Source organism: Oryzias latipes, chromosome 13, assembly GCF_002234675.1.
Source record: "Oryzias latipes chromosome 13, ASM223467v1".
In the NCBI taxonomy this organism is placed as follows: domain Eukaryota; kingdom Metazoa; phylum Chordata; class Actinopteri; order Beloniformes; family Adrianichthyidae; genus Oryzias; species Oryzias latipes.
The window spans coordinates 15752573-15769676 of NC_019871.2; the positions used below are offsets into that span (position 1 = coordinate 15752573).

A 17104-nucleotide genomic window follows, 5' to 3' on the forward strand; every position below is an offset into this window, starting at 1 on the left:
TGACATTATCTTAGACTTTCTTCGTTTGGATTTTTAAATGGTCTGAACATCCTAATCTTTCTAACATTAACCACCTCCTCCATGAATTTACTAAAAAAATCGGTTCAGTATCCAAAGAGGAGGAGAGGACACACAACAACTAAACAATTTATGAGGCAGTAAATCATCTACTCAATCACTCACCTAAGATCATAACTAATAAATGCTAGCATACAAAACTCACATTCTGCAAAGTGACTATTGATCACTAATCAATGTGCTGTATTCAAGCCTAACTATGATGCCTGGTGGCAGACAGCAAGCTGCATCAAGGCTTCTTGTAAACATTGATAATCAGGCTGTATTCTGTTCATCGGAGGGTAAACACATTAACCATCAGAATGCAAAAATATTGCAACTATCAGCAGCTTAAATGAGAAACCTCTGTCCTTGTCAGATAAATGTTTCAGTAAGTGTGGCAATAATTCTGCTCAACGTTCATAACTGATGATTAATGTCAGTGCATTAATGTCAAAGTGGACTTAACAGCAGGGGGAGACAAAGACCCTTTAGAGAGAAAGACATTCTCAATCACAGATAAAATGATAAATGAGTCCAAAGGATATTTTTATCATGTTTCAATAAAAATAGCTACACCTCTCACTTTTCTGGCATCTATTAGGAATCAAGAGGAGTACGGTCTGGTGCAGGGAAAAAAAAAGGGGTGGGGGGGTGCTTTGGTCCCTTATCACCAAATTCAAGAGTTGTTAACTGTCACTTCCGTGGTTGGGATGCGGCCCTAAACAGCTCATTCAGACTGGAGCTGCTGAGCATGATGGTTCATTTGGAACGTATCTGCAGGATGTGGGGCATGTTACTAGGTTGTATCCTGAGGGAGCTACATTGGGACAATAGCACGGAAAAGCGGAAGAGACAGCTATTTATTGGAGGCTACAGAATTGCACTCTCACAGTGTATCTGAAAGCCATAATGGCATATTGTTGGTGAGTTTATAGATTGTGGTGGACAATCAATAACCAATTTATGTGAACTTGATTCATGGCCGTAAAGGGCACACCCGTAGAAAAAGGCTTTTTAATGTTTGTGGTGACATTTCTTCTATACTTTTGCTGCTTGTTACACGTCTGGCTTCCTCTTGAATGAAGCAGTTATTAGTGCTCTGTTTTTTTTTTTTTTTTTTTTGTAAATATCAAACCATAATAGTAATGCTTAGCTATCAAATACTGTTATGTTTCCAGAGGAGTCTGCCTTGTTACAGACATGATTGGGTTGCTATAACAACAGCTGCTGCTATATCTGTCACTGCTGGGTCATGGCTACCTAAAAGAGCAACATACATCCCATCTTGTCCAGAATGTCAGTCCATGTTTCTCTTGTTGTTTTCCACAGACCGCCTGGCCTTGAATAATATAAAGTATCTCATTGCTCACATGGAAAAAAAAGAGGGGGGTGGTGTCAATCAACAAAAAGCTTAATCGTCACTTTGTTTCAGAGAAATGGTTATTCCTTCCCTTTTTTTAAATCAAAGACAAACAGATCAAAAGTTTTTCTTCTGTATGTTGCTTTTCTGCAGTATTATGAGCGCTGAAAAACACCAGGGATGCTTTCTGAGGGTTGATTTAAGATCAGCCCACCCCCCCACCCCCTAACAACCACACTCACACATAACAAGGTGAATGCACAGAAAGTCAATTCTGTTTTCTAGTAAAAGTATGAAAATAAACAAAATGTTTTGGACCCATAGCTTTTTATCAGCATCTGTGCAAGAGCGTCAGAAAAATGAATAACTCAGCTCACAGCTTGGTTGGATACACTGTGTTTAATCGTTCAAAAGTAGCTCAGTCACACATGAGATGCACTGCTTCTGTTGCAGATAACAACAGCATTGCATGACTGAATCAAATCATAAACATTTATTCAGCATTGCAATATAGAAAGAGGCACACATTTAGTCGCAATAGCAACTGTCAAAGCTCAAAAGTTACATTTCTGTCTAATCAAGTGCAGTAAGATTTGACCTGCTAATCTCTGACATCAGGGATGAATGAGGATTAAATATACAGGCAAATTAAGGAAAAGAAATACATGTACAGGTTAGTTCTGAATTTAAAAAAAAGGATTTGGATGTATTATTATATATATTGTTATAATGGAAATTCAAAAATGCATACATAAAAAAAAGCTGTGAAAGATGCATCCTGTAAAAAAGATTTACAATCCTGACATTGCACCAGTACAAATAAAAATGTGACCCAAAAATCACATCATTTCATAGAAAACATAATAAAAATATTAAGCTAGCATTATAGAATTATTGTAGAAGTTTGAGTTTTTTAGGCTTGACCACAGAAGGAAAAGCATATAAGGTAAAAGTTCATAAAAGTTATAAAATCACAGAGGCACTACTGACTATTAGGAAAGAGTCATCTAGTCTATATAATGACAGGTCCAAAAAGAGCATGGCTGTTACTTATTACTGTAAAAAGTGCAGGGCAGTAATGGTATTTGTGAAAGCACTTGATTTCAGAAGCCTATCATCAAGGTAGAAAAAGAGAGAAGAACATTGAAGAACAAAAAACGTGGCTATGTCGATTGGCTCTTCACAAAAACAAATCTGTCACACAGTAAATCTGCATGGCTTACAGTTATGATATGATAGCAACATTGATGTGATCATGGCGTCGGTACAGTTGCCCCATGACAGAAGTCTGGTAGTGACTGATCAATACCTAAAAAAAAAAAAAGAAAAAGAGAAGAACATGTTTTCATCAAGGACCACATAACAACTGAACCTTTAAAGACACACTCTAATTGAAATAGTGCTTTTGGTGTTTTTAACATGTTCTTGTAGCATTTTTGTCATGATGGAGGACATAGATATAAAAGAGAAATAAGATTAAAATAGCATTTTCTGAGTATTTCTTTATTCAAATTGTGGGGATCCATTTTGATGCATCCACTTGTAGACAAATAGATGCATTCCTGTCCTTAGCTTGTATGTGGAACTCTACAGAACTCTACAACAGAATAGCTCCAATATTGCTCGCTATTTTTGTTGCATCACTAATGTTAGCTCAGGGTGGTGAGGGGCTGCAAGCTAGCTGGAGAGACTGTAAACAAAGGGATGATGGGTAGTCAGTGCATTCTTACTTTCGCACCAGCAGTCCCCCCCCCCACAACTCAGAGGTGAATTTCTAAAGAACTCCATGATTTGAGTGGGACTTCTACCAAAAATGAGAGACACCTTTAACAATTTCAACAAACATTCCTGTGCAGATAGTTGCAGTGTGTTTAAAATTGCATACATGAGTGTGGCTTTATGGTTTTTAATCAAATGTGATGGATGCAAAACAGAGACAGTTTTGGATGGCACCACAAATGGGGCTTTGTGAAAGCCTGTGAAGGGAATGAGCAGAATGAGACATGGAGGTTGTTAACACAGCACGACTTTACCCCAAAACTGCACAGTTATGAGCAACCAGGCCATGATTCAAAACAAAGAAGGGATGACTTCAGTGATCAGGGGTCAGGCTGACAGAATCCTGTGTAAAGTACCGTGTCAATGAAAACCGGTAACTATTCGGTAACTGCAGCAGCTGGATTGTCTTTCTGCTCTGAAGGAATGGCTAGGTAGTTTGTCCTGTGGGCAGATTGATAGAAAAACAGCAGAGTATCTAAAAGCTTGTTATAATGCCCTTTCTAGCAAGATACAACACAGATGAATGAGTTCTCTTAACTTTTGGACCAGGGCAGCATTCATGCTGAGACTTACCTTTTCAGTCACACTTCTTCACCAGCAAAGAGAGTTAATTTTAGGAGATAGAACTCATTACTTTAGTGCGATCAGTGGTGAGAGACTGTACATGGAGGAATCTTGACATCTACATTTAGTATTTAACAGCAAACTCAGTCTAATGAAAGTGCTACAACTAAAAAAGGCTTTCAGCTTCATGATTCAGCTTGTGGATGAAGCAAATGTGTATATTTTAGGAGTCAATGACTGTCAGCAATTTTTAAAGTTTTTTTGTCCAACTTTTTTGCTAAGTGTTACTTGTTTGACCCCCCCCCCCCCCCCCATCTTTTTCTCTATTAATATAATTATTATGACCTGAACAACTAACATAATCAGGCTCATTAAACTTGTTAGACAAAGCTGCTTCTTTGAGCAAGACTGCTCACTACAGAAGTGTCAGGGTTAAATAATGATCCGGCCACAACCCATTAACCCTTTAAATTGCAGGTGATGTTTAGAGTTGCACACATTCAGTGCTCTTCCCATCTGTTCACGGATCAGCAATCGGCTTAAACGCAGAGAAAAAGTGATTTCATACAAAAGAGGCAGCCCTTGATGGGCTCAAATCATTGACTGTATATGAGAAATGGACTGAGTGACCCCTCCCCCCTCGCATTCCAAACAGGAAGTACCCACTGATTCCAAGAAGTCAAAATCCTATAGACTTCTTTGAGAAATAAACAGCTATTACTCAGTCATATTTGTCAAAATCAACATTTATGTTCTCCTACCTTGTATGTTCTTGCTATTTCTATTTTTTTCATGATATTCTTTTGTTTGGGCAAGTTATTCAAGTTATAAACTGACCAATGAAATGCCGTAGTAAAAATATGTGGTCTAATGTCGAAATCGGTCAAAGCGTTTGACAGATTCTCCCAAGCCCGCTTTCAAGTGGTAGGGTTGTGGTCTTTCAACAAGTTCCGTCCTGACTGGCGAGACTGTTTGCCATAGAAATGCTGACTGACTTGGACCAATCACTGCTTACTAACAATTCCTGGTTCCAACATAGTGACGTTCCTATATCGCGCAAAAATGGCGACTGACTTTACTTAGTGTCACTGAAACCAGAAGTAGTTCTGTTCTGATATACAGTCAATTGTTCAAAAAAGCAACCAAACAGGGCAATTGTTTAAACTTAAACTTTTTTTCTATGTATGTGCAATAAAATATGTACTAAAAATATTGAGTGTAATTTCTTTTTTTAATCTTTAAACCTATCTATCCATTTGTATGCAGCTACAGTCAATCCCAGTTACCAATCATTAACTAACACAACATTTATTCCAACTCTTACTGCTCTCATTCTCTATTTTAACAAAAAGGTATAATTTGAATTGTAAAGATTAAAATGTTATTCCTTGATTTAAAAAAAATGTCAATAACATTTTCTTATGCCTATGTTTTTATGTGAGATTTGGAATCAGCCTTAAGTGTTTTTGTTTTTTATTTAATAAATAATATCCATGTCTTGTGAACTTTCTGCCAGTACTACTTCTGCAGGATATGAATTATCTGCAGAAGTTGTCAGTGTGGATTGACTTGCATAATCCAGTCTCTTACGGCACAGAGGGTGTGCAGAAAGTCACTTTCAGAAGGAGGTGAAAATCCATTTCGGCTGTTAAGGCTCATTTAGAATAAAGAGCAGTCAGCAGACCTTAAAATTATTCAAGTCTGCTGACATTCTTAAATGTTAAGAGGAATTAAAGTTGCAGGAAGGTTAAAAGCAAACGTTTCTTTGACTCAATTACTGCTGTCTGTCATGTTCCTGTCTTCTGTCTAGCTTTTTGCAGTCAATTATTTTCTTTAGATGTTTATTCATCATTATGTAATACAGTGGGGCAAAAAAGTATTTGGCAGTAAGTTCTGCAAGATTTACCGGTTAAAAAGATGGAAGAGATGTGATGTTCATCACTAATGTACAGTGAGAGACAGAATTTAAGTAAAAGAATCTGGAAAATCACATTGAAAGATGTTAAGAATTTCTTGGATAATAGGGCAGAAAGTAAGGATTTGATCATAAGAAAAGTCACCAGGTTTGTCACACACTGTAGCTGCTATTTTGGCCCATTAATCCATGCAGATCTCCTCTAGAGCTGTGATGTTTTGCAAGGCAACACATAATTTCAACTCTCTCCACAAATTTTCTGTTGAATGAGAAATGGAGACTAGCTAGACCTCTCCAGAACCTTGACATGCTTTTCGTGTTAAAGATTATTGTCGGAATATCCAGGCATATTTCATCTTCAATATTCTCACTGATGAAAAGAGGTTTTTGCCTAAAATCTCACTACTCGTGGCCCCACTAATCCTTTTCTCAATGATTTTCAGCTAATCATCCTCTGGATCATCCAGAAGATGGTCTCTGGCAATCTTTAGACAGGCGTAGACATTGCTGACTCAAGCAGGGGGACTTTTGGAGCTCTGCAGGACCTGAATCCATGATGATGTAGTGTGTTACCAAACGCAACCTTTGTTACTGTGGTTCCAACTCTTTTCAGGTCATTGATTTGTTTTTCTGTATTGTTTTATGATGTTTCCTTATTATTCTCAAGATCATTTGAGGTGGGATCTTGAGAATAATGAGGAATTGTCAGTGGTCTTGAATTTACAGTTGATCTCTTCTCACCAAACTGCTTGCTTATAGTAAATTTGTTTATCCTAGTCTTGTTAAGGTTTATAATCTCATACCTGGGGTCCTTAGACGGCTCTTTGGTCATGGTCAAAGTGGAGTTGTTACAGTCTGTCTGTTTGAGAGTTTGAAGAGGTGGCTTTTATATGGATAACCAGTTAAAAAAGCTGCCATTAAAAAAGGGTAACGAGTAGAGAATCTAGAAGAAGAGCTTCTCAAAGAAGAAGTGACTGGTCTGTGAGGGACAGATTGCTTATACTTACTTTCGGGACTATTATAACATTGATTAAAATTGACACAATTTTATTTCTTGGATATTTTTAACAAAATGCAACTCACATCTCACACCCATGATGAACACACCGCTCCATCTTTTTCAGTGGAACAACTTACAGAATCTGTGACAAATACCATTTTTGCCACACTCTTTATGTACCCTCATGCTTTCATGGGTTTTAAACAAACACAATTTGAATTGACATACACCTTTGAACATGTCACAGCTCAAACACTGTTTCACTTTGCTGTCCAGTTGCATTAGTAGGGATCTGTAAATGCAGTAAAGTGAGACTCACGCCGTGTCCTGCGCCTGGTCATCAGATTTGGAGATCTTTCTGTAGCAGTACACCATTTCTACCAGAAGCCAGAAGGTCAAGAACACAAGCAACACATACATCATGATCTCAGAGTAGATTGCTGTCGTGTCCTCAGAGGCTGTGAAGCACAAATAGCAGATAGGGACATGTTTTATTCAGCATGCATTCATTGTCTGAAGTTTTCTAGAGAAAAAGAGCTACTATTTTGAAGGAAAAAAAGAGACTTCTTTTGTTGCTTTGAAAGAATATGGTAATTTTTTATTTGTAACCCTGCTGGCACACTATCTGTATATCATAAATTATGAACAAGATGATATGTCCCCACTTTTACTTAAAAAGTTTACTTCCTCTGACTAGTGCTTTTCATTAATTTTAAAATATGGAAACTTTTGTCACAACTTTTCATCACAAATAATGATCAGATATGTTTTCACATTCCATGCTGCTTACTATTGTGGGATATTCTTTTTGCAGGGTTTTAGGATTTACTTGTGGGAGGACTATATTAAAAAGTGTTTTAAGGTAACATTTAAGTTTAGTCTATACTGAACAATGGAAAGCACATTCTAACACTATCATTAAAATCTAAAATGACACGTTTACCATGATATGGATCAAGTGCAAGTTCGTCACACGTGAAACATTTTGTAAAACTTTCAATATAAAACCTTTTTACATTTAGATTTAGAAGATGCAGGCAAAAGGTGTGCATGAAAAGTATAAGTCTATTTGTCTATGATGATTTGATAACCTTAAATTAGAGGTTAAAGGTCCGCTGTGGAGATTTATTTAAAATAAACATTTTTAAAAAAATGAAAGGCTTACTCTGTAAAAACTTGTTCTTGGAATCCTAAAATAAACTCCACAGGGAACCTTTTACAGAGGAAATTAGAAAAATGTACAAAGTCACAGTGGATCTTCAATTTTAGGACAGATGGTAAACCCTCTGATGCATTCTCAGAACTGCAGAAGAAAAAGAAACCTTCAATAAATGTTGTGTGGGTTTCTAAGCGTATGCGTGAGTTGGCGGTGCAGCTGCAAATTAGCCGCTTAAGCGCACATTCAGATTCATCCCACAAGCTGCCAATAAATGTGAAAACTTCAGGAGAGGTAACAAGATTGATAGAATTGTTTAAAACAGGAAAATAGAGCTCTTGTGCTTATACTAAAATGAAAATGTACGAGTGTTAAATTGTTGCCTTAATCTCTTTTGTATTTTTTTTTAAAAAAATGAGCACAGACGTTTAAACCAGAAAAAAAACAAATTTGTGATTTTATAGTGAATTGTTCCAAAGTGTTTCATTTTGTGCCCATCTTAGGGCAATAAAATTCACTCCTATCCTTTACTTTACAACATAATTCTATCTGCAGAGATTTTGAAAAAGTCAAAATATTTACGATTGGTTTCCCTTTTATTTACGTCATCAACATTTCAATCAAGAATCTTTTTGTAGGCAAATTTTTGCCAAACGTTCAAAGAAATTCAAGCTTTTCCTCTTTTACCGTATTTTGGTTTGGAGCCACTGTGAAGTTGTTAATTACTGAGTGTTTACCAAATTCCAGAAAGCCATTTGTCCAGAATGTGACAGATTAACTGATCTGGTTCTGAAAATAGAAACTGTTATTGAAACCCAATCGCACAGAAGGGAAAGAGCAGCACTGAGCTGTTCCATTCTGCCTTGAAAGACATCATTACTGCAATATGATACCCATGTATATACCCACTTCACTGAAGGCTTTCTGAAATTTGACACCACTGTTATATGAAAAATGAAGAAAGCTTTTAATATATGTATAGTAAAGAATCAAACAGTGCCAAACTTTTAGGATGGACCTGCAGAAACCAAATACTTAGAAAATACGACACTTTGTTGCTACAAACTTGTCTCTGGCACTGCCTCTAACTGAAGCCTAACCATATGCAAGCACAAAAATGAAAAATTCAAAGAAGATGAGGGACGATCGAGGAACCAAATATACGTGTCGTATATTTTCGATCAGGATGGTAAATGACACATTCAGCAAGCCGAGCATTCAGAAAGCAGAATACGTTACCCCTTTTTAACAGATAGCAAAGTAGCTGGTTTGTTTTAACCCCTTCACTGAAAACAGAAGACAGCATCGAAGGCCAATAAATGAAGACGAACAAAACAGAATTATTCCAAATCAATCAGAGCGGTTACAAGGAAACAAATGAAGATTGGAAAATGGTATACAGTCGTTTGTGGCAGACTACCTTCATTCTGATGCATCACCAGCAAAAACACCAAGCGTGAAATCTAACTACATGGGCCACATCTGGTGAACAACTAACACATTTTTGTGTTTGTTTTTTGCAGCATCAGATGAAGCCAATGCACCACACAGAGAGACTTCTCAGTACACACAGGCCAGCACAGCACATCTCCTAGGGTTCAAATGTGCAGTGCTGTTGGGAGGATATAAATCATGAGTATTTTGACAATCAGCTTTGAAATTCCTGTGCGTACAGGCTAGAAAAGCAATCTAACTTAATAAAACATAAGAAAGGTTCATTTGCAAAAAAATTGATATTCTAAATATATTTCTACCATCAAAGCTGGACTAAGAATGTATATTAATTATTGATTCACAACTTTCTACATGGGTCATAATTCCATGTTTTTCTAAACACGAGCAGCCAAGAGAATGACATATACTGCATTTGACACTCTGCTTTTTAAAATCACTGACCTCTCTCTTTCACCGTTAGAGTGATGTTCTTTCTGATGAAAAAGGTGGGAGTAAAGAAGCGAAAATCAAACTCCCGAGAAACCTCGCACTGGTATAAACCACTGTCGTTTAAGGTGACGTTGAGGATCACAATCGAGAGATCTTGCAAGTCTTTGCTCCCATTCCAGGCCAAGCGACCTTTAAAGGGTCCGTCCAGATCTGTCTCTTTAGTGTTTTCGTATTTGTATATCTAGAATAGAGAGATGACTTGCTTGGAATGTTGCAAGGATACAAAAGGCTGAACGTTAGGAGGTATACAGTGGCAGCAACTTACATGTGTCATGTCACCTGAATCTGAAAAGTAGAACCAGTTCACGAGTGTCCGTGCTTTGACCTCCTCCCTCTTCATACAGGAGATGCAGGTCAGCCTCATCTGGGTCCCGATGACTGCTTCAGTATCAGACGGTACATCCACACATACAGGTCTGCACAATTGGACTAGACGGGCATGGAGATGTTACACAAACACCCTTTCAGGCTATTTCTCCCAAATTTGTATAAATGTCTGTGTTGAGGTTTTTCTTTGACAGCAATGATGAAAACTGGAAAGTATAAACACTATCCAGCCACAGTGTTATTCAATACTTGTCACTGGTTTTGTGTATTTCAGAGCAGAAGTGCTGACAAATGCAAATGGAATTCATCAAAGTTTTTGAAAGTTGTGCTGACCCAAAGCAGAGCTACAATCAAAGTTGTTGAGAAGCAGAATTTTAAACTCCTGATGAGTCAGTATTATTTTTTTTTAGGTTACTCATCCCCCCACATTTCCAGAGAAGCAAAATCATCAGGACAAAAAAATAAAAAGCCCACAAGCATTAAAAAGAGAGACAAATTCAATTATCTTGCGCTGGATTCACAGTACTGTTGGCAAATCAAAGGTCATTCAGACCACATGAATGATGGCCTCTGCTAGAGAACATGTGGGAGGAACAAATGAGTGGATGGAAGCTATGAGTGTTGAAGGGGGCTGTTAAGTGTCATGAGCAAGCTGAATAAAAGGACCAAATCAAGAATTACATTAGCAGCTGAATACAGAGTAGGATCTTTATGTAAAAAGAAAACATTTCCTGAGTTTGAAAGCTTTCAGATTTCTAACATTATGTGAGGATCACATCAGATGCATGCACGGCCCAGTGCTCTTATATAACAAAACCCCCCAGCAGGCAGACAGTGACAACATCTTTTTGTGCTCTTCAGAAACAGGAAAAACAGTTACTGTCTGGGGGACAAACTGGGGAAAGGCACAAGACATAACAGGATTTGATTTGAGCTCATAAACAATAAAAGGAAAAGGCATTCGAAAGGTTGCGTTGGAAACTAGACAAAACATGCAACATTTTCATAAAATGCATATAATACTTACCAAATAAAATCAAAAAGGCCACAGTGTTTAGATAAAGTCTGTTCAGAGTGAGCATATTTATCTATTTTGGGAGCTGCAGAGGCTAAGAGTCTCTGGAAGTTTACTTTGTCTGAAGCTGGAGGTTCAGGCTGAGACCGGACGACTTCAGCACCACGGACAGCGCCTCTGCAGGTACCCCCCTTCTGTACTGCCGAACATCCGAACCGAACCTTCGCGTCACAGCGCTATCAGGAGCTGAAATTAGTTCCTTATGGAAAAAAATCGTCCTAAATGATCGTTGTCACTGCAGGAAATCGACAGTTTGCTGCGCTCGGAGGAACAAACAAGTCGGCGGTGCGCGGCAGCGTCTCGAATGATGCAACAGTTTTCTCGGCCGCAACTCCTGCTGTTTGGAGCGGAAACATCCAAAGACGGTTCTGATGTGAACAGGGAGGCGGAACCTGTGGATTCTCTGTGACTGATAATATAAATTACTCACTCTTCCTGCGAGGTGAGGCTTTCCTGTAACAGCCAAAAAGCCGGCTCGCTTTCCTTCACTCTCAAACAGAGGCAGGACTATATTGATTGCTAGAAAATTGTGTCCTCCATTGACAGATAACTGATGACATTTCCCAGCTGCAGCTCGCTGCCTTTGTTTTCTTTTCTTTTTTCCCAGTAGACACTCAACACTGGCAGGAGCGCGGCGTTTGATACGCATGCGTGAGTCACTCCCTCCTACACTACAATGAGCATGAACATAAAATTGCCAATACTGGTCAGCCAAACCTCATCATGCAGGCCTGCATGCTTGTCTGATTATTATTACTGCAGTTTTAAATGAACTGATCTCAGTATAAAATATTGTTTATGTTTAAAACCCAATATTTTCATGTGAGTTCACATGCTGTTGAGCAGGATGGAGGAAATACATATAGGTCATTGTTACATAATCCTGTTTAGCAGCTGCTTCTGGCAGAGATTCTTGTCAAAACAATGTTTGTTACACATGCGCTTCATTATTTTTCTGCTTCACAAGCTGCTCTCTGGCGATCTAAGGCTAAAATGAGAAATCAAGGCAGCTCAAGGTTCAAAATATCCAGTTTGGGCTCTTGGGAAAGACCCTTTGTGCGATTTCCTTACTAGCCACAAGAAGGCCTGTTGCTGGTCCCCATCCTGTATAAAATACAGGGTGTCAGGAAGGGCATCCGGCATTAAACATCTCTGCCAAACTACCTGTGTGAATCATTGAAAGCTGATTTGCTATAGTGAACCCTGAGGAGATATGCTGAATGGTGAACAACATGTTTAAAATAAATCCACAATTCTGTAATCCACTTATAATCAAGTTAAAGAAAATAATTCCTTATAAAAGTTATATGTGTTTGTACTTCAACTTTTGGTTCTTCCTTTAACTTGTAGCCCATGTTTGACCTAAATCGTGTGCATTCTGTGACTGATCCGCATGTAATGACATTTTTTGTTATTTATAGGATTGATTCATATTGCATGTTTTAAAGGAATTCCTCATGGCAGGACATTTTCCACAAAATTATTCAGAAACTCAGAGAAAGAGAAAAATTATTTTTACACAAAGAATTTGAACTAGATCAAGCATTTAGCTTGAAAAAGAGATCACTCAACATTTTGGCACTTTATGCATTTAATCTTACTCTCAATTTTATGTTTTTATATTCGTCTTCTGTTTTTAATTGTAGCATCTTATGAGGATTTTAGCCCCACTGTTTCTTGTGGGAATATTATCAGCCAGAGCTTGCCAGCTTGGTTGGTGGCTGTTGTTGCGGGTGTCGCCCTTGCTGGGGCAGCTGGAGTTCAACATTGCAGCCTCATGGCTGTGAAGTGGACCCCTTTGCCATCCTGGTCTGGGTGGGCACAGTGGCAATGTGTGTACCGCTGAACTGGCTCCTGGTATGAAGAGACTCTTTCCTCACAACAGAGCCAAGCCTTAAATTTCTTTTAGTAGTTACTTTTATCAGTACTCATTGTATGTGGGGTCATGAGTCGTATCTTTTAACAGAGGGGAGTGGGAAGGGTATAGGGTGGGTTTTTTATTGTAATATTGTGTGTTTTTTATTTTATTTTTTGTTCTAAATGTTAAAGTGCTTCGAGTTCCACAATGTATTAGAAGCCCTACTTTTTTTTTTTTTTTTTACAAATAAAGTTATATTTGATTTGATTTGATTCATCTTAACAATTGTGCTATCTTGTGGGTTCAAAATGACCCCACCCTTACATTGATGTGTTCTCCCTACCATGACAAAGGTGGATAGAGGTGAAGAGGATTTCGTGTAATCCATGGACACCAGTGAAGATCAAAAAGCATTGAAGAAAAAAGGTTCAGCGCACTTTCTTGTGGGGTCCAGATGACCCCACTCCCAACATTTAAGTACCTTGAATAACACAAGGAATAAAAACAGTTAATAATAATAATAATGGATTGGATTTTCCTACACTTTACCAGATGCTTAAGGTATTTCTAATGTTGCGTCATTAATAGAGAAAAATTTGAACCCAACTCATTTACATTTATAGCTTGGATTGATCTGCATTGTAAACGGCTAAACTGGTATTTTATTTAACAGAGGAAGGCAGACTGGAGCTGGATGCTTTATCAGTGCTGTTCGAATCAGCTGCAGACTGGTGCACTGAGGGACAGACTAAATATGGTATGTCTACTGAAACCACATCCTGCAGATAGAGAAACCATAGCAACAGTCGCACAGTGCCATGGTGACTACAGTTGGGTCTGCTTAACGAGCAACAGACAATAACCATCATCCCATCCCCAATAAACAAAGAAGCTCAAATACAACAGCAAATAAATACAATGTGTTCTGATCTTTACCACAGCGGTGCAGGCAACTGTAAAATGGAGGAAACTAGCTGCTCCATGTGCTGCAATGTAAACACATGAAAGGCCATGAGAATGTGTATATGGAGTAAGGAGAAGTAATTCAGGCATCTTGAGTTTTTGGGTTTATAGGTTACGTCTGTTTGTGCTCAAGTATGTCTTCATATGTGTGTGCGTGTGCATGCCTGAGCGAGGTCCTCGAGGATATGCCGTACAGAGCAGATTTTCAGGGATTTGGAAGGATTTCAAGATTATAGAATGATTACAACACAGAGCTATGGATCAAATATGATGGAAATTGAGATACAAATCTCGTGCTGTTTACAATAAAAACCTCCTAATGCTGGAGTTTGCAGAGCATTAGCGGAGCTTGACTTTTTGCTTATAATTTATCTCTGTTTTGTTTGCATCTGTTGTTTTTAGGTGAATTTTCTTTTTCTTTTTTTAAGTAAAAACATTTGTTGTCAGCAACATTTGTGTGGATTTGGGATAAAAGTATTGCAGGTACTGCTGGAAAAGTCTTTCAAAAATAATACAATAAACCTCTCCAAACTCGGATGTTCATATTCTGGAACAAATAACACCTAAAGCCAGATCCACTAAGGCAACCACTGTTTTGATTTGGACAACTGGAGCAAATGTAATTTTGTACTACTGCAAATCCCACAATAGCAGATTTACACAACACACACAAGCACAGCTTTAGCACAGTTGCATTCTTCTGTGTCCTGCTGAGGTAAACATGCAGGCCCACATCAGCTGCAAAGCAGCTAATCTAATTGATAAGCCACAGAACAAAACTCCCTTCCACACACATTACTCACAAAAGTACACACAAACACATCCACAGGGCAATGCCAAATTCAGCCAGGAGCACTTGGCACACAGCTTTAAGCTAACACTGATAGCAAGTGAAGACTTCTTCCATCTGACCTTCTGATTTGGCTCATGGCCTCCTCTAGAAATACTGGCTTTCTATTATAAGACCCACAACCCCATGTGTCAGATAAAGCACTGAACCAGAAGAAGGCCTCAGTCTTGCAGCACAGATCACTGCTCTCTCTGGTTAAAGGGGAATTTTACATGTGTTCCGAACAAAAAAAGGGAAAGGACATAGTTATAGTTCATTACAGACAAAAAGATGCATCTTGTCACCTTTAGGGGGCAGCATAGAAAATGTGAGTGTCACCTTTTTATGCAGTGGAAGTTTCTTTTTTGAAAAAAAGAATACGAAGATTGTTAAGTAAAAAAACAACAACAATAACTTTATAGTCAGGGTAACGCCTCAGTTTGCTTCAAGAAGTTTTTTATTTTTAACTTAGAAACACATGAAGCATAAGCAAAACAGTTAAGATATTTGAAGCTGGTGAAAGTTACTATTAAAAGTCACTTGTATCATTTTCAGTTTAACAGGGAACAACAAATACATATTTATTCAAGGCCAAACATGACAGGGTAGAAAGAAATCAAAGACAAAAGAACAGACAAATTAAATATTATTTCAGCAACATTTTTACATAGATAATTTTACTTTCTGTTCAGTAGTTGCACTCCTTTTCCATGTCTGTATTTTATGTGTGTGTGTTTTGTGTGTGTGTGGGTGTGGGTTCAGCAGTGGGGCAGATTGTCTAGTGGTCACTCCGGCTCTGTTGCTGGTCAGAAATATGACTTTTCAGTAAGAATAACTGTATTGTCTGCTCTCCCCATGCATTTGACTTTAATTAGCAGAGGTGTCACAGCCGTGCTGGTCACTGGCTGTTTTGCATCCATCTGAAGTAGAAACATGCTCACTTTCCTCCTGCTGAATGATGGAGCTGTCACTTTGGGTACGGCCTCCTGCTCCGTCTTTCAACTTGCTGTCGTGCTGCTGGCGCCGTCTCATTAGGTCTAATGTGACTTTTAGCTCATCGAGGCGCTGCGATACAAGGTGTCTCTTGAGTTCCAGCAGGACCGTTCCGCTGCGACTCAGGCTTGGTGTGCTTGCTGAAGATCTCCTCTGCAAAAAAAAAAAAAAGAAGAAGAACTGTAAATGATTTTCAAAAAGGGACAGACAAATTGATGCATTAGCAAGAGACATAAAGATGCAAATGCAGGCACATAAAAGTCAGATACAAAATGAGTCCTGTTCTGGTTCTGAGGCTCAATGAGACCTACGTGATATCTGTATGAAGAGGATTTATTTCAACAATTCATCACCATAAAGAGGCAACATTTTCTACACATTTTAGCTTTTTGGTTAGGCATAGTAGCCAAAGTCATTTCATTTTTGTATTCATGTGAATTTAATAGAGCCACTTTTGGTTGCACACATTTCAAGGTATTTATATTAGACGGATTAGGGTGTTGTGTTGCTGAAGGAAATTAAGTTAACACTTTATGGTTAAGATTTACAATGGTTAAAAGCAAGCAGCAAAAGAGATGAAATACATTGTGTAATTTTGCCGATGGTTACCGTCTGGCTTTCAGCAATGTTCTCTCTGTCGTTTAGCCATGTGCTCATTTGACTTCTCCTCTGAAGCTGCATGCTTAGCTGCAGGAAAGACTCACTCATGCGGTCAATTTCTTCCTCGATACATGAAATCTGGAGAGCAAGAAGTCACCAAGAAAGCTGAGGACTATAAAGGACTGGTTAACAATTTTACTTTCATCATTTGCAAGTTCTGAAATCAGTAAAGGACAGTTTTACCTGCACAGGTGTCCCTTTAGGTGGAAAACCTGCATATATTAAACAAAAGATTTTGTTATTTATGATGGCTATAGAATTAATTTGTTCTGATGAGCAATAGACAAATAAGTTATCAGGTATAATATGTGATATTACTGGCATGAAATTTCTACCAAACTCTTTGATATCTAATAATTACATTATTAGATATGAAAAACAAAAAATCTTTTTGATGCAAATCTAGCAGAATTAATGGAACCTACTTGTCCCATAGGTGCCCTGTATTCAGGGCACCTTCACTTGTCAGTGAAGAGCCTTGGTGTGGCCATGGCCAGCTTTTCCAAACTGCCTTAAAGTCCCACTGATTTTAAATGTTCTCAGTGGTGTTTTAATTATGATTATGCTGTTTTTATCCAAAATCAAGAAACGTGTTGTTTTTAGGACATCGTTTCTGCAGAG

At 38.2% G+C, this 17104-nt stretch overlaps 2 protein-coding genes across 5 annotated transcripts in view; both read right to left on the reverse strand.

Moving 5' to 3' along the window:
• Positions 1–1800: 1800 nt before the first annotated feature.
• scn3b (sodium voltage-gated channel beta subunit 3) lies at positions 1801–11878 on the reverse strand. 2 transcript variants are annotated; one of them, XM_011482572.3, is made up of 6 exons: positions 11133–11876; positions 10044–10207; positions 9731–9959; positions 6998–7136; positions 3556–3640; positions 1801–2729 (listed from the first exon to the last, which is right to left on the reverse strand). In XM_011482572.3, exons 1-5 carry the CDS (start codon positions 11185–11187, stop codon positions 3577–3579), a joined length of 651 nt encoding a protein of 216 aa, XP_011480874.1. In that variant the 5' UTR covers positions 11188–11876; the 3' UTR covers positions 1801–2729; positions 3556–3576. The 2 variants fall into 2 exon arrangements, with proteins under 2 accessions (XP_011480874.1, XP_011480875.1); XM_011482573.3 differs by lacking the exon at positions 3556–3640 and having other exon boundaries at positions 11133–11878.
• Positions 11879–13433: 1555 nt separating this feature from the next.
• The window catches only part of LOC105355468 (zonadhesin-like), a 40158-nt gene continuing 36487 nt past the window's right edge, over positions 13434–17104 (reverse strand). For 2 of the 3 annotated variants that reach the window (XM_023961772.1, XM_023961771.1), the window contains exons 64-66: positions 16667–16695; positions 16433–16561; positions 13434–15976 (exon numbers count right to left, since the gene is read on the reverse strand). In XM_023961772.1, the coding sequence (XP_023817540.1) occupies positions 15698–15976; positions 16433–16561; positions 16667–16695 (437 nt within the window). In that variant the 3' untranslated portion in view covers positions 13434–15697. Of the gene's footprint in view, positions 15977–16407; positions 16562–16666; positions 16696–17104 lie in introns of all 3 variants that reach the window. The other variant, XM_023961773.1, reaches the window with a different exon arrangement.

Coding starts and splice junctions, on each gene's coding strand:
- scn3b (XM_011482572.3), bottom strand. CDS start 11,187: ATGCTCACTCTGAACAGACTTTATCTAAACACTGTGGCCTTTTTGATT. Junction 9,960..10,043: donor ATTCAGGTGACATGACACAT/GTAAGTTGCTGC, acceptor TCTCTATTCTAG/ATATACAAATACGAAAACAC. Junction 7,137..9,730: donor TCTAACGGTGAAAGAGAGAG/GTCAGTGATTTT, acceptor TGTGCTTCACAG/CCTCTGAGGACACGACAGCA.